This window comes from Herpailurus yagouaroundi, unplaced genomic scaffold (genome assembly GCF_014898765.1).
Source record: "Herpailurus yagouaroundi ecotype Mexico unplaced genomic scaffold, PumYag 164, whole genome shotgun sequence".
NCBI classification, from domain to species: domain Eukaryota; kingdom Metazoa; phylum Chordata; class Mammalia; order Carnivora; family Felidae; genus Herpailurus; species Herpailurus yagouaroundi.
In genome coordinates, this window is record NW_024412405.1 from 1,527,533 (window position 1) to 1,544,936 (window position 17,404).

At 54.0% G+C, this 17,404-nt stretch overlaps 1 protein-coding gene across 1 annotated transcript in view; it reads right to left on the reverse strand.

The window, feature by feature from the left end:
* Positions 1–14,699: 14,699 nt before the first annotated feature.
* LOC121037696 (uncharacterized) overlaps positions 14,700–17,404 on the reverse strand; it is a 12,581-nt gene continuing 9,876 nt past the window's right edge. The window contains exon 3 of the mRNA XM_040487063.1: positions 14,700–15,769. Coding sequence (XP_040342997.1) covers positions 15,012–15,769 — 758 coding nt within the window. The 3' untranslated portion in view covers positions 14,700–15,011. The remainder of the gene's footprint in view (positions 15,770–17,404) is intronic.

A 17,404-nucleotide genomic window follows, 5' to 3' on the forward strand; every position in this document is an offset into this window, starting at 1 on the left:
ACAGACCCCTTCCTGCTGACCTTAGGAGAAGGGCGGGGGGCCCAGTTATGAAAGACGTGTGCCCTTAGGCATGAAGAAAAATGTCTTTATCCTAAGGAACTTTTGCAGATTATTGTTAAAAGTCCATCTTTGGGGGCACCTGGGTGGCTCTGTTGGTTAAGAGTCTGACTCTTGATTTCAGCTCTGGTCATGATCTCTGCAGAGCCCGGAGTCTAAGATTCTCTCCCTCTCCCTCTGCCTCTCTCTCTCTCTCTCTCTCTCTCCCTCAAAAAACAAACAAATAAAAACTCCATCTTTGTCTTCAAAAGCCATGTCTATTCGGGAATACTACTAAGGTAAGGGCTAAAGAAGATGATTTCTGAAGTCTCCAACTGGATTGAAAGAAATAAATGATTCTGTACATGATGAACCTTAATATGGAATTCTTCGGTCGTAATGTTCCAGATTAAAAAAAAGGACGACGTTGACGGCTGCGGGCAGATACGCCCTACGGAGAGGGAAGGAAGATAAGCAGAGGCTGGTCCTGAGAACACAGCTTCAGAAGGAAAGATCCTCGCCCCTTTGTACATGGTCTTAAACCAAGCCCTGCCTTTGCTTCCTTGGCTCGAGTATGGTGCCCGTGGACAAGGGATCACACTCGGCTCTGCTGGAGAAGGAGCCCCACGCACCCGAGCAGAGCTCTACTGGCTCCTGAGATGCCCAGTGGGCAGAGCCCACCCTGCTCCCACAGATGACAAGAGTTTGAAGACCTGTTTGTGCCAGGAAGTGCCATTCAAGGGACACATGTCTTAGAGACATGTTTCTTTCTCTCCTTCCTCTCCCATATAATGCTGCCTTCTAACATCAAAAAAAAATTTTTTTTTGAAAAAAAGGAAAAGACTTGACTTCACCACACACACACACACACACACACACACGGCCTATAGTACAGGGCTCACATTTTGAAAGCTGCACACAAAAAGAAGTCATTCATTATATTAGTCATTTCTTCCTGCTCTTGCCCAAAATAGCTGCAAAATGAGTTTAGTACTTCTTAATTCAAATAACCAAAACCCCACAGTAATTATACTGTATTTCCGTGTACCTTGATAAATGGAGCGTGATCACAAAGCAGTTTTATGGCCGTTTCTCTTAAACAACTGTTTTCATGAAATCTAAAAATGACTATAATTAATCTTTGTATTTGGGAATTTCTGGAACATCCCTAAGTAATTGTCTTCAACACCACTCCTCAGAGAACAGAATGATGGCTCCGTTTCTAAGCGCAAATGCATCCTGGAGGAGAAGCCAGCACTGCCCAGCTCCCGAAAATCACCACATTACACATGGGTCCCCGGGGGCGCTGGCTGGGTCAGGCCCCGCGTCCGTCCTGTGGACGCCCCACAGCAGCGGGGCCCAGAGACGTGGTCAGGTTAGAGCCGTCCACGGCTGGGCCTGCCATCTTTTTATCCAAAGTAAAATAACACATTTCCCTTGACTGGAGAATCTTTTTGCCCCCAACTTAGAGCTTCATAGCCCAAGCGGCTAAATTGGAGAGTTCCGGCTCTCGGCGCCAGATTCTTCGACCAGGGACTAGGTGTTGGTGAGTCTGCACCAGGACGAGGCAAAGACCCCTGTGCCCCCCGTTAGGGGCAAAGTCCTAAGGCACTGGCCACGTCCCGGTCTCCCCGAAGTGGCTCTCGTGCAGGTGGATGTGGCCCGTGACTGTCTGCGAACCTTCCCGGGGTGGGCCGTCCCGTAAGGTCGGAGGAGCCACACTGTACTGTTCAGTTGTTTACTGGTGCCCGTCCTCAGCCCACCCCTAGAGTGTCTTTTTTCCTAGAGACCGAAGTTAAGGGACGGTGAAAAAAACAATAAAGAAAAGTTTGCAAGAGCCTCGCCAGCCGGTCTGTGGGAGGGCCTGCGGCCACATCACAGGGAAAGCTGGCCTGGCCTGTGCCCAGTCGGACCCCGGGAGTGCAGCGGGTGTCGCTTCTGTCCCAGAGACAGCCAGGCGCTCCCACAGCGGAGTCTGGGAGCATCACTCCCCAGATGCTCTCCCTGCTGTACTCCCCTCCCCCTTCTCTCCCCCCTCCTGCCCTCTCCCTCCCCCTCCTCTCCCCCTCCCCCTCCCCTCCCCTTCACTCTCCTCCTCTTCCCCTCCCTCCCCTCCCTCCGCCTCTCCTCTACTCCCTCTCCCCTCTCTTCCCCCCTCCCTCCCCTTCCCCTCTCCTCCCCTTTCTCCCCTCCTCTTTTCCCCTCCCCCTCCCCTTCCCTCCCTTCCCCTTTTCTCTCCTTCCCCTCCCTCTCTCTTCCCCTTCTCCTTTCCTCCCCCTCCTCCCTTCCCCCTCTTCTCCCCCCTCCCTTCCTCACTCCCCTCGCTCTTCCTCTCTTCCCTGCTACCCCCTCCCCCACCCCTGTCAAGTCCTACACCAGCACTGTACTCAGTGCTGTGGAAATAGGGCAAGTTGAGGCAAGGGTCCCATCCCGAAGGGGTGGGAGGAACACAGAACAAACCCAGGATCATGAGGCAATGCCACAAGTCTGGCTGAGGGGGGGCATCTGAGCAAGCGGGCTGGGGGAAGGGGTGTGCAGTGGCCTGTCCCCAGCTGGCTGAGCTGGCTTCGCTCCCCAAAGCCACTGATAGCGTTTGCGTTTTAATATCCAAATTGCCCGTTTTGAAATGTGTCTACATGAATCCATTTAAAGTCCCGTCTCCCTCGCAGTGGTGCATTTGATATATGAGGAGTTTTGATTTCATTTCTCATTTATTAATCTTTACGTTCAGACCCAGATTGCATGATTTCACCCCACGCGTTCGGAGGAGGGCTGGGAGTGAACTGGGGACAGTCCCCCACCTCCTGGAGACGCTGCCGTCTGAACTGGCGCAGCGGGCCTCACTTTCGCACCCACCCTGGGCCAGGCCCTGTGGACCAGCGGCGGTGGGAGCGTCTGCTGAGGTCGTCCTGGCTGCTGGGAGTCTAGCAGAAGGGTCCCGCCTGGGGCTTGCTGGTCGGGGGGCCTGCGGGGCTCTGGGCACGGGGATAACAACACGCCTGAGCCTCTCTGCGGCCCCAGGGGGAATCACAGGCTCCAAGACCTACCTGAGTGTGGGCGCTAGAATAAGTCCAAGGAGGGACCGGCCCACGTGCTGCAGCTTTGGCGCTGATGCGGGGACTGACAGGCAGCGACACTGCCCTGCGCAGGTGCGGTCAGAGCTGAAATGGGTCCCACCGAGGCCTCCCCTCCGCACGGCCTGACGCAACATCCCGCCAGCACCAGGGACATCGGGCTATCAGCACAGGCCGCACACCATGTCTGCTGCTCCCCAGGCGCCCGGGCTGACCCCGGCCAGGGGTGACCAAATGGGGGGTCGGGACTCCAGAGGAACCACTGGCTTCGTCAGCAAATGAAAAAAGTCACTGAGTCAGCTTGCAAACCCCAGTGAAGTGGAGAGTTGGGTGGGCACTTTGGGTCCTGGTCTTTAGAGCTTCCCGACATCCCTCTGTACTGCCTTCCACAGAAGACGTCACTGTGCTGTGGGGCCCCCTCCCCATGCGGCCTGCTGATCTGTCCCCACCCCTTCCCCTGGGAGGCAGAGGTGACTTGGAGGCCACACGTGCTTTGTACAGATGCAGAAGCAGGATTGGGCACCCACCAGGCAGGCCCATCTCTGCCCGGTGCCCCTCCCCTCCCCCCACCGCCTGCCCGGCTGCCCAGCTCTCAGGGCAGGTTCATGCTTCTCTACGCACAACCTCCTGCCCCCGCCGACCTGGGTCTGGTGACTGCTGCCCCCCCCATCCCTCGGCCTGGGGGTGGGAAGGTGGGCCCCACACCAGCCTCCTGGTTTCCCTGCACGCTGCTCCACCTTTGCAAACCGCCCTTGTTCGGGGGCCCCTGGAAGCGCCTGCTTCCGAGCCTGTCCCCTGGCCCCGTGGACCGGTTCTCCTGGACCCTCAGTGGGGGAGCGGCTGGAGCCTGCACCTTGCACGGGAACCGGCACCTGTGCGGGCGGCGAGGTGAGGAGGGACCGGTTGCCTTGCGGGCCCGCTGGTCGGTGTCCCTGGGCCGTGGCTCCAGAGTGCACACATGGTGTGATCTCTCCCTGCTCCGGAGGCCTGGAGCCCTGAGTCAAAGTGCCAGCGGGGATGTGCCTTTGGAGATCCACTGCGGGGAATCCCTCTGCCACGTCCCGGATTCTGGTGTTTGTGGGCAGTCTGTGGGAGGAGACCAGTCCGCTCTCTGCACTTTGTGTGGCCTTCTTGCCTGTGTCTGCTTCTTACGCGGACACAGTCAAGTTAGAGGAGGGCCACGTTGCTCCCGGCTGGCCACGCCTCAGCTAATTACATCTGCAACAACCCAGTTTCCCATCAAGCTCACCTTCCAAGGTTCTGGGGGTTAGGGTTTCTACATGTCTGTTTGGGGACACAAGTCATGTCCTAGCCGGGCTGCTCCCCAAAGCTCACGCCCCTTGTTCCTCCCCGCGTTCTGCACAGGGCGGGCCTTGGGCACCGAGCAGCCATCCAGTCTGCGCGGGAGGCTGTGACCCACTGTCCCTCCTTCCTTCCCTCCGTCTTGCAACTGATCTCCCCACCAATTAAATCAGAAAGAAAGAAAACCTCATCTTGAATAGATACACCATTTCCATGTGTACAAATTAAGGATGCAACAAAGTTTTCTCCAAGTGTGTGTTCACTGTTAAGTCTTGGCATTTTCAAGTGCGGCCTTAACAAGATTAAAATGGAAATATTTTTCAAGACCAGAATATGAAAGGTATTGAGATGTCTCTTTCTTTTTTTTTTTTTAATTTTTTTTCAACGTTTTTTTAATTTATTTTTGAGACAGAGAGAGACAGAGCATGAACGGGGGAGGGGCAGAGAGAGAGGGAGACACAGAATCGGAAACAGGCTCCAGGCTCTGAGCCATCAGCCCAGAGCCTGACGCGGGGCTCGAACTCACGGACCGCGAGATCGTGACCTGGCTGAAGTCGGACGCTTAACCGACTGCGCCACCCAGGCGCCCCGAGATGTCTCTTTCAAACTCTATAGAGTCATTCAGTTTTCATTTCTTCAATTCTTTGAAAAATCAACAAAAAATGACAGCTATAAATATGTAAGCATTAATTGTGTATTTGTACCTTTATCACCCACTTTTTAAAAGTTTATTTACTTTGAGAGAGAGAGAATGGGGGGCGGCGCAGAAAGAGGGAGAGAGAGAGGGAGAGAGAGAGGGAGAGAGGGAATCCCAAGCAGGCTCCATGCTGTCTGCACAGAGCCCGACACAGGGCTTGAACCCACAACCATGAGATCATGACCTGAGCTGAAATCAAGAGTCGGAGGCTCAACTGACTGAGCCCCCCAGGCGCCCCCAAGGATCCCCTTTTATCACCCAGTTTTAATGAAAAGCCCATCAGAGTGGGAGAAGAATTTTACATTTCATCAATTTTGATAATTTTATTTTTTTTACTAAAAAGGCCTAGGAAACTATTCATACCCAACAAACCTCATGTCTGCAGAGCTCTCGTGCACCTGAGTGCACTGTGTGGTGCTTGTCCTGTGGCATGTCCTGTGTCCTGTGGCACCGGGCGGCCGGGTGATCGGCCACTATACTGAGCCCTGCACGTGCCCCTCGCTCAGCAAACTCTAGCCGCAGCTGGCGGAACTCGTGCCTTCCTCCCCCTGAACCGCATGAGGAAAAACATACGACCCTGCCTCCTTGTAGCACCTTAAAAGCATGACCACCTGCCTCCTGTGGCCCTGATGCCGCTGCCCCAGCCACCCGCTGTCCACCTGCAGTGACCCTGCCTGTGTCCTCGGGTCTGTGTGTCTGTTTCTCTCTCAGTCTGTCTCTCGGTGACTCTGTATCTCTTTGTTTCTCTCTCCCTGTCTCTACATGCTCTACTTCTCTCTGTGTGTGTCTCTCTCCTTCCTTCCTTCCTTCCTTCCTTCCTTCCTTCCTTCCTTCCTTCTTTCCTTCCCTCCCTCCCTCCCTCTCTCCCTCCCACTCCTTCTCTCTCTCTTTCTCTCTTTCTTTCTTTCTTTCCTTCGGAACATGGATCATAACCAGGATCTTTTTCAGTTTTGTATCCTGCACCTTGCAGAGCACCACGAACACAATAGGCGTCTAATAAGTACCCATGGAACTGAACTCTACCCTGTTGTCTTCTGCCTTCTTTTTGAGAGAAAAGAAGCTACCGTTGCAGCTTACGAATGCACCCCAGTGAAGGTACCGGCTAAGACAAAAGACGAAGCTACAGGTCTGCAGGAAGATGTTCTCACGGGGGAGCTTGGCAGGACCCCTCCATTGGCGTGCCATCTTTCTTCCTTGAGAGACAAGCACATGAACCAAGCCCCGGGGCCTGCTCAGATCAAGGAGGAGGGAGCTGCAGTCAGCAGCTGGGCTCGTGGACGGAGAGGACACTCTTCCATCCACCTGCTCTCACAGAGGGGCGCTGTTGGGGTGGCAGGAGGCAGGGGATAAACTCCTGCCCTTCCAGAGCAGGAAGGGGCTTCACCAGGCAAGCTGAAGGGTGTGCAGAAAGCTCGGGCACCCGTCCTACTTCCCAGACACAACCCCGTGTTGGTGCACGTGGGGTTCTAGATGCAGAATGGCCAGAGAGCTTAGGAAAGGCCACACCAGGTAAAGTGCCAGAGGGACAGCAAGCCCTTCGGCTGGACGCATGTCTGTGGTGGGAACACCAGGCATATTGCGAACCAGTCCTCAAAACTACGGAGTCAGGGGCGCCTGGGTGGCTCAGTGGGTTTAGCGTCCGACTTCAGCTCGGGTCACGATCTCATGGCTTGTGAGTTTGAGCCCCGCGTCGGGCTCTGGGCTGATGGCTCAGAGCCTGGAGCCTGTTTCGGATTCTGTGTCTCCCTCTCTCTGCCCTTCCCCTGTTTACACTCTGTCTTTGTCTCTCTCAAAATTAAACATTAAAAAAAAAAACAAAACTACGGAGTCAAATCTGCTGTAACGCAGGCTTCCGTGGGGTGAGCACGGGCATGAAGTGTCATGAGCCGGGTTGAGTCTTTGCTGGCTTCCACCCGCTCTTACGCGACAGTGGTCCTGGGACACCTGCCTGGAACCACACGCGGCTGCTGCACTCAGGGGGCCAGAGGGCAGGGTGTCAGCTCCCCCAGGCGGTTGGATATCAGCCCTCATCCTCAAGTAGAATTTGGTATTTTAAATTTAAAAAAAAAATTTATTCCAGACCTCAAACTCTGATTTATTTTGCTTTTCTGTTTGTTTTGGCACCTGCTTGTCCAGAGTGCATACCCACCCCCGGGGCTGTTTGCTACAATATCGGAGCGCCTGCCGCATCCCCTGCAAAGGGCTCACTGTCCTCCCAGAATGCACCCAACAGCAGTCATTTTCAGGCTGCATTTTCTTCTTGGTTATATTTCATTACAACTTACTGCCTGAGCCAGTACGTTTACGCCAGACACCTGAATACAATGGCTATCACGTGACTGCCGCTCAGAAATATGTTCCAAATATAGTGAATTTAATAATTTTTTTAATGTTTACTTATTTGAGAGAGAGAGGCAGACGGAAAGAGAGAGAGTGTGGGGGAGAGGGGCAGAGAGACAGGGAGACACAGACTCCCAAGCAGGCTCCAGGCTCTGAGCTGTCAGCACAGAGCCCGCTGTGGGCCTCGAACCCGCAAACCGCCAAGATCGTGACCTGAGCCAAAGTCAGACGCTTAACCGACTGAGCCACCCAGGCGCCCCTAAAAATAGTGATTTTTAAGTGGGACGGTATCCCCTAGTTGTTAGACTAGCCTGTGTGTAGTGTTGAAATATATTCACCAACAGCCATTCTATTAATTATATCACATCATCAACTTACTAACTGGCGTGATAATACATACACTACAGTGGCAGCAGGAGGAACAAGGCCGTGAGCTTGGGCAGGACAGCGTTCATCACAGGGAGCCTGGCACAGATTCACCTCTGACACGGGTCCAGAGGCTATGGCCCGCCAGAGTCACCTGCGTTGCTGTCTTGACTTCGGCAGTGTGGCCTCTAGATGAAAGGCTCAAGAACTTTCTTCCCCAACTCTTGTTCGGGTCCTATTACAAGGAATCTCATCAGTATGATCAGCAGTTTCCAGAAAGAAAGAAACGGTGTGTGAAGCCCGGTATGGAAAGTAAGCGGACAGGCAGAAGGGCCCTCACACAGACGCCCTCGGGTGCCATCAGCCTCGGGCGCTCTGTCCATCCTAGAAAGGGTTAAACAATCCAGACAATGTGTCCTGAATGTGGTAATATTTCAGCCTTTCTATGGATCGTATTTTGAGGAGAAGAACAAAGACCCCAAGAACCATGGACAGATATGCAAACTACAGTGACTGGCTTAGAATTAGAGAAACTTCAGAAATGTCTGCTTCCCATATAAGTTGTCTAACTTGCAAAAACATGTACAATTTGCTTACCACCATATTAAAATCTAGATAAGGCCCCTCATTTACGAGAGGGCTTCGTTGCTTTCTTATCTGTTTTTGAGACATCTTGTAATAAGACTTTTTCTTTCTTTCTTTCTTTCTTTCTTTTTCTTTTTTTTTTTTTTCAGTCGGCAGTGCTGTTTCAATCAATATAGCTGACACCAGATAATTTGAACACGAGGGACTATCTCCCTGGCCCTGCATGGACGTTGACCTAATTTAGTTAATCTTAGATGATTTATCCAGAATATCTTGTCTGCAAATATTTGAAAGCATATAACCATTAGAGTCTTTAGGGGAAAAAGAAAAACGGGAGAGTGAATGAGAGTCTGTCTAGTTTTATAACACGAGGAAGCAAATGAGGCCATGCAAGTCGCATATTAAATAAACAAGAACACGGCGGCAGTGAACTTGGCTGGCGTGTCGGATTTTCATTGTTGGGTGCCATGTGACCGGATGGGTCCTCGCTGCTCATTAATCACGTTTGGTTCTTTTACTCTGAGATGATTCCAAACACTAGAAGAGCAGTTAAACAGGTTAAATTCTTCCAGTTTGTTTCTTCTGGTTACCCCAGTAAGTTCAATGACAGTGGACAGGAGTCATCCTGGAAATAAACCGCCTGTCGTACTAATAAATATGCCACATCCAGAGTGAGGTGGCCTGAGCATCTAGTGGATGTCGATGGCTCTTTAGCAAGATACAGGCTACATTTTTAGTTATTTCCCTGGAAACTTTAAAAACCAGTCAGGCAGAGTAAATAATTAAGTCTTTCTATCGGTTTCTTATTAACTGAACACAAGCCTCAGATAACAAGAGTGATATTTTCCAAGGAATTAATACAACGAATACAGCATTTCAGTCAGTTTATCGACAAAAACCTGATCATCTCTGGCACTCTGCATTTTCTTTTTCCCTTAAAGTTAATTGTGCCCGAAATAGAATGTTACATGGACACTGCCAGTCGGCCAGAGGAGAGCCTTCTATGATCAACACAAGTTTTAAATTTGACCCCAAAGTATTTAGTAGATTCTTCCAACTTATTGGTGAAGTAGGCTCGCCTCACATTTTTACTGCATCGATTCTTTGCCAGTTGTATGATCCTCACAGTAAATATGTAAAAACACGTCGACCTGTGCACTCCAGGTATGCGCACGCGTAGAGTGTTCGCACGGCGGTCACTCGGAACTTCCTATAAACCACCTTCTCCGGACAACCCCTTCTTTCTTGCTGTCATCAGAAGAAGAAATATAATTTCTAAGTATCGTAACCTTTTTTCTAGAGATCTTGTCTCTAAAATGTTCAGGTAGACCGTTTTCAAGTGTTTTCTTTACAATAAAAAAATGTCGAAAAAATAAAATAAAAAGTGTTTGCTGATATGTTTTATTGTGATGTTGTTGACCCAGGTGTGACCTCAGAAACTTTTAAAGCTACACGTCAATCATGGGAGTAAACAAGTCTGGAAGCAATTCCATTCTTGCTCAGCAGAAAGCGTTTGTGGAGCTGTGAATTCTGGCTCCAGCTCCCTCTTTGTTTGTCTCAGGTGGCGGTGGGGGGTGGAGGTGGAAACGCCTCGCAAGGGGAGAGGGAAGGCAGGAGGAGTACCCAAATGCTGACCGGAAATTTAGAAATTACAGGAAAGGGTTACTTCAGGCCCTGTAGACATTAGGGAGTAAACTGTTGTCATTTAGACTTCATCACGATCCAACATTTGTAGCAAGAGTCTTCAGAAGTTACTTGAGAGTTCATTTCAGATTGCTGACTGAGATCACAATACAGCAATTAGACGGAATTAAAGTCAAGATGCAAAGAAAATGAACCAGACAATAAGATACAATGCGCTACCGCCCTGCCCCCACCGTGCTCCCCTCTCGCAGAAGCAGAGGCCTCAATGACAGGTTACGCACAAAAGCGACTTTCACCCAGAGGGTCTGCACTGCCTCCTGCTAAACCTTGTGCTCAGCAGTTTCCTCCTCCATTTCTGGAAGGATCCGTGGGAAAGCCGGCAAGCCACAACTAGGAGACACACGGGTCACGTTAAATTTCCTAAGGAGCTCCTGGGGGCTCCATCAGTTAAGCGTCTTAGGCTCAGGTCACGATCTCAGGGTTCGTGGGTTTGACCCCCGTGTCAGACTCTGTGCTGGAGGCTTGGAGCCTGGAGCCTGTTCGGATTCTGTGTCTCCCTCTCTGTCTGCACCACCACCACTTGCACTCTGTTTCTCTCTCTCTTAAAAATAAATAAATGTTAAAACATTTTTTTTTAATTTCTTAAAAGCTACATTTTTAAAAAGTGAAAGAAGCAGAAAGAAATTAACTTCAAAAATGTATTTTATTTTACCCAATATATCCAAAATACAATCATTTCCACATGAAATTAATATTTTTAAACAACCAGGGAGGTATTTCACATGCCTCCTTTCACACCATGTCTTTGAAAGCTGGCCCGTCTGCCGTGTGCCCCCACGGCCCGTTCTGTGCGCTCCGGGCCACACCTGGCCGGTGGCCCCCACGCTGGGTCACCGCGGTGTGAGCGGGCGTCAGGGCAGAATATCCTGGGAGAAAGCAGAGGTGGGACCCACGGGACAAAGTGGTAATTGCGCCCACTCTAGCAAGCTTGGAGGCGTCCCCTCTGATAGCTCAGAAGGAGAGGATCCAGAAACAACCCACCCTCGTCCTTCCTCGACTGCCCTATTTGTTGAATTCTGTAGAGATTCGCTCATTCGTCCCTGTGTGTGTATCTAACAGAGTATTCCTCACGGTGTGTGGTTCTCCCCCAGGGGGGTCCAGGACTCCCTGGCCACCCACCCCGCTCAGCCAGCCTGCACTGCAGGACCCTTGGGGGCGTCGAGGGGGGGAGGGGAGATGTTCACGAGGGAACACATGCGGCTCTGCGGAGCACGCGCCCATGTTCCAGAGAGAGCCTCTAGGTGCTCATGTGAATGGGGGGCACAGCGCATGTGCTGTGCGGGGCCGTGAGTGTGTAAGGCATGTGTGGGTATGTGGGAGTGAATGTGTGTGAGAAGTGAATGTGTGTGAGCTCCAGGGCCAGTGCTGGCCAACCGCCTCTGCCAGGAAGAGCCCCTCCCCCAACCCCAGGCCATGGACACTTTCCTGGGCCATCAGCTCTACCCGTGACCAGGGCGTCTTCAGTCCTTCAGAAACGTATTGTGGATGCCCCAATGAACCAGACACTGTCTACACCCTGGAGAGACACTGGGGCTCCAAGCCTGCAAAACCGCCATCCCCCTGGAACTTGTCATCGTGTGCACCACAGCCAGGATCTCCCAGGAGCTGCCTCTGGCTTCAGGCACCCCCCCACACACTTGTGGACCTGCGGGGGAGGGCTCCCCAAGGGTGCTGGGGAGCTCCAGGGCCCAGAGCCTAAGACACGCACAGACTTCCAAGAGCAGCCGCAGGGTCCAGGCCCAAATCATAGAATTTTCCCGGGAGAAAAAGGAGGGTTCTAGGTCAATTCTCTGGAGCCCTTAAAGTGACCACCTACAGTTGAGTCGCCCCCAACCCTCACCGGACAGACACCCGAGCAAACATGACACCAAATGGGGCCGTTCTTGTGTTTACAAAAACGTGACTAGATCACACCTTCAGTTTGTCAGGAAACCAGAGGCACCTGAGAGGCTTTGAGGTGCAGGGCTAGGGCGGAGGGTGGGGGGGGGGGGGTCTGCAGGGCCCCTAGGGAGCCTCTGGGCACTCAGAGAGGACTTGGCCTTTCCACACCCTTGGCCTCCACGTCTGCTTCTCAGCTCCGTGCTGGGAAGGGCCCAGAGCCTTTCTCCACATTGACTGCCTTTTCCTGGGAAGGACTTCCAGCCCCCGGTGAGGAAGGGAGAGGATGAAGGATGTGGGCTCCTGGAAGGAGGCAGAGGAAGGACACATTAACAAAGGCCAGTGGTGGGGAGGTGAAGGCAAGCTTCCTGGAGGACAGAGCTGAGCTGTGTTTGTGGGTGCCCTAGGCCTCTGTGGCCCTGGGACCCGCCCGCCCACAAGGTTCTGAAAAAAAAAAAAAGGGGCCCCCCCGGAAGGGGGGGGGGGGGGGGGGGGGAGGGGACAGGAGGCAGGATGGCAGCATGGAGGAGTAGCCATTCGGTAGCCGGACAAGGCACGTGTCTGGTGTGAATAACTTGTTTGTTTTAGGGCACAACTGCTCTAATGTGTGGATTTGAGTTCCAGCTACAGAAAAGACTTCAAAATCTTTCACCTCATTATCCCGAGGGGGGGTGGCGCCGGTCTGTTAAATTCAGTCCACCTGTTACGCTAGCTGCTGGGGGGGGGGAGGGGGAGGGCGGTAAACTTGCAAGCAACACTCAGAAAATGCAGACGCCTGGAGACCCGAGTGGCTTGAGTCAGACGTCCTTCTGAGATCTGAACCCCAAGGACGGTTACAAAGGGTTGGAATTCACCAGAAAGAGGAAACTCTGGATGGTCTGCGGTTGTCACTTGCAAAGCGCCCCCCTCCCCCTCCGCACAGAAGGGGATCTGGAGTTTGAAACTTGTCACGGAGAAGAGAGACCTTTGCCGAGAAGGCTGCTAATGAATTCGGACTGTATAGTGCTCAAAATCTGATGTTCTGCAATGATGACATTAGTGTGGCAACCGAGGGTCCGAGGCGACAAGTCTGTGCAGCTGCTCGGCGCTTTGAAACCCCCAGGACAATGGGCCCCAGTGTTCCCGGCGCTTGCCTCCCCCCCTTCCATCTGCACGGTCCGTTCTGCCTGATTGACCAGCGGCTCGGGCCGCGGGGATCAGCATTGTTCCAGGATCACTTCAAGATGGCCGAGATGACAAGATTCAGGTGAGAGAGAGAGCGGGGTGATTCCCGGAGGCCTCGGCACAAAGCCGCCCTGGGAAACTCCGCAGGGGCCGCGCTGGCCGGCCAGGAGGGTGGGTTTACTTGTCTGCCTTCAGAGACCTCATCAAGTTGCTGGAGGGGAAAATTGAAGGCTTGTGGATTTTAGCAGGACTTCACAATGCCCCATTTGGGGGGCAATTTGGGGTCCTCCTTTATCTAAAAATACAACAATTTTATGGCATTTTATTTCACCGTATGCCTTTCCTTTTAGAATTCTAAGGGTCGGCCAAGAGGGAAACATACAGCTTCCTTCTATGTGGCCCCAAACTGTCACAAATCCAGACCGGATTTCTCTTTTCCAGAAACACCATTTTGGAAAGTTGCGATGCTGCGCCCTTGGCTGGCAGATCGGAGTGGAAGTAAGCAGAATGGGTTAGTTCCAAGTCACCAGGCACACGTACTCGGTCTCCCAAGAGTGCACACAGCGCGGCGGCGCGCGCGCAGAGAACCGCCACCACGCGCGGTTTCATCTGACACGGATGTTTTGACTTCAGCTCAGAAAGACAAAATCTTTGTCGTGCAAGCGCCTTTCCCCCAGAGGCCCCGACTGCATTTTTACCCCTCACCCTGGGGCCTGGTGGGGATTGCGGCACTGGGTCATGCCTCCACACCTCAGGCTCTCTCCTTGGGTATTTCAATCACGGGAGAGGGGTGTAACTATTGCCAATAATTTGCAGATATGGGGGACCTTGGAGGAGGGATCTAAGGCGGTGACGGGTGGCTGGGGCAGGGCACGAAGCTAGAGCGACCCAAAGGAAGGAAGGGAATATCTTTTCTGCAGAAAACAAGGGGGGGGGGTGGGCATGTTCTCTCCCCCGTCAGGAGACTTGATTCTGGCGCTGACGACTCCCGCGTGGACCAGGAGGCCCAGTTAGACCCAGGCTGCGCCCCGCCCTGCAGCCCCGCAGGACCGCCACCCTGCCTCTCCTCTTCCTCTTCCTCCTCCCCTCCTCCCCCTCCCTCCTCCTCCTGCACCCCGTCCCCCAACCCACCCGAGTAGAAGTAGAAGCGATCCCTGAAGAAGGCGCCGTGCGCGCCCGTGGGCACCAGCCCCCGGGCCCCCCAACTTGCGGCCTGTAGCCGTGACGCACGCACCGGGCCCGCAAGCGTGGGGGAGGCGTTCCCAGGTCCCCACCCGGGCTCGCTGCGCATCGCAGCGACGCTCATCTCGGGAATATGACGATTAATCCGGCGCAGGTTTCCAGATAAGTGATTGTGATGGAGATTGTTGGCGAGAAAATAGACAATTATCCGCTGTTAGCTTTACATAAAGATCGCATTAACTCAAATTAGTTATCAGACAAAAGAGCGTCGGCGCGAGCGCCCTGCCCTGGCCCTGCCCGCGGGGACCCCCGGGCGCCACCAGGCCCCGCGCGCGGCGGGCAGCGAGGGGCCCGCACCAGGCAGACGCCCCGCTCGCGGGGACTCACTGTCCCGCAGCTGACGCGGGCCGGTGGCGGCCCCAGGGTGACGCCCGCGTACCAGCTCCTCTGCCTGGAATCCCTCCTCCTCGGCCTGCGGCCCCCTGTCCCCCGGCCCTGGTCCCTGAGCCTGAGTGGGGGGCGTCTTTCGTTCTTCCAGAGGGGCCGGGCCCTCCTCCCTGCCAGGGAATCAGTCTCGCAGCAAAGGCATCCGAGGCCAAGCCAAGAGCAGTTCGAAGGGGCGACCCCGTGACCTGCCACCCCCACCCCCACTGTCCCTCCCACAGCACCGCGTAGGGCTGTGCTCAGCGGGACCCCGTCTCTAGGAAGACTGAAAGGAGAGGGGGGCTGGGAGAGAAAGGGCGCAGAATGACCCTTGCGGCTGTGTCAGTGGCCTGGGGGCCCGTCGGGGACGCGCAGCGCCAGGCCGGGCAGAGACAGGGCAGGGAGGTCTGGACGCTGGATGAGCCAACGTTTTGCAGTATCCACACACCCGGTTGCGTCCTGCGCGCTTTTTCTCCTGTGTCCCTGCTGGTGTTGACACGGGCACGTCGGAGCACAGATTTTACCGAAGCCGCGTGTGCAGAGGCACAGCCCTCCACCCGGCGCCCCGGCCCGGCCCCAGGCCCTGGCGGGGTCCCCACAGCCCCAAGGCGCACTGGCGCTCCCGCGCGGGCCGGCCTCCGGGCCCCCAGGGTCCCCGGGCCCCGCTGAATAGGGCGGATAATGACCCCCGGTTCCCAAGGCAGGCTTTCTGCTGCCTGGTGAGCTTGGATTTGTGTGGTCCAAGCCTTTCCCAGCTTGTCCCATTCTGTCACCGGGATAAGGGGCTCCCTCGGCTCGTTTGCACCTGCGTCGCTTTTGGCTCCTTCAGGAATGCGCTGAAGCTTGTAATCAGCTTTGTGAAGCCATTGAGTGCACGGCTGAGCGAAACTTCCAAAGCTCGAGGAAAACTGGCCTGCTGAATGGGAGCCAGCATGGGGCTGTTCTCCAAGCCTCCACGCTGCCAAATTCCAGCAGAGCCCCTCACAATCGCTCCGCGCGGTCTCCGCGCTTCCCCACACTGAGAAAAGTGAGAAAAGAAAAGCGAAAATACCAGTCACCGAGGTTAGCCGTTTGTTCCCAGATTAATGGCAAACGGTTCCTTCTCACTGCCCCCCCCTCCCCTTTAGCTCTCCAGCTCAGGAAACAGGACCAGGGGAGAAGAGGCCACTTCTAACACCCCATCTGATTGTACCTTTTCCGCGGAGGTTCCCCCGGCTCTGGTAGCTGAGCTCAGCTTCCCGGTGAGACACCCGCCTGCAGCCTTGCTGGCCTTGGCAGCGCCCGAGAGGAAGCCAAGGCTCCCAGTCCCCTGCTATTAGTGCTGCAAAGCCTCCACACCTTTCCCCTGGGAAAGGAAAACAACCAGTCCTAGCCCGTCTCCAGGTCCCCTGCACCCCATCCAGCAGGACCCATGTTCCCCCACCGCCCCCCGCCCCCCGGGGCGGCTTTGGAAAGGAGGAGGGTTCAGGGAAAGCGAACTTCCCTGACATCTGAGATGTGCTTGTTTCTTCTACACTGTTGATGCGGGGAACCTGCCTGAGCTGTTGGAACTGCAGACACGGCCTCCGGCCTCTGGCAGGTGTGAGTAGCTGTGGTTCTGGAAGCCTTCCTTGCAGGCCTGGGGTCACTGTCCCTATCAAGGTACAAGAAGGGAAGGCGGGTCCAGGCTGGCTCTGTCTCTGAAAAAGGAAATTCTTGACAACCAGTAGATCACCGAGTTTGCAAAAGGCAAACTTCCTTTAACTATTGGCTTGTCCGCGGCGGGATTCATTGTGTTGCTACACCCCACCCTTCTAGAACAGTCCTGGCGTAGAGGAGGCGCTCAGTATGTATTTGCCGAATGAATATTGTCCAGGTTTGTCTCTGCGCTCAGAGCCTGGAAACAGCTCTCCGGAGTTATGGAGTCTCTTCTCTGGATTGGGTATAAGTTCCTCTCCTTGGTGACGCCTAACGGACGTGACTTGGAGAAAAAAAAAGTGAAGGCAACCTCATGATCTGTGCGTGAAAACTGTTTATAATTGCTGTGAGTGTCTTCAGCGATTACTTTTCCTCACGGTGAACTGAAAGCCTCTCCTCTTCTGCCAGCACAAATGTATCAGTTTTAGGACATGATCTGGGTTTCCATTCTTCCGGTGAGCTTAACTTCTGGCCCGTGGAGGTTCCTCTGGTGGGGGTGCCTGGCTTTTGTGGGTGTGTCATAACAATGACTACTGCCTGGTGGAGAGTTCAATGGGCCTCTTTAAATACCCACCTGATTATAAAGCCCTGGGGAGAGTAACATTCACAGACACAGAAGGACAGGAGGGCTCTCTCTGTGGATGCCCTGAAGCAGCCTTCGTGGTTACACACTTCTCTGTGACAAGGAATGGGCAAGATTTGATTTTTGCACATAAATGTGTATAAGGAACCATAACGTGTGACACATGTCTGAGCGAGGAGGGGACTGCACTCACAGAGGTCTAGTGACGTGCCCACAAGCACTCAGGAGCATCCGATTGTTATCAGTAATAATAAGAAATTAAGCCAAGGCTTGGTCCTGTCCTACAGCAGGTCAGACAGCCTCCCCCCCATACAGCTCTGAGCTGCACCAGGGGCACAGTCACCCCCCAATACAGCTCTGAGTCACCACCAGGGGCACAGCCCCCCCCCCATA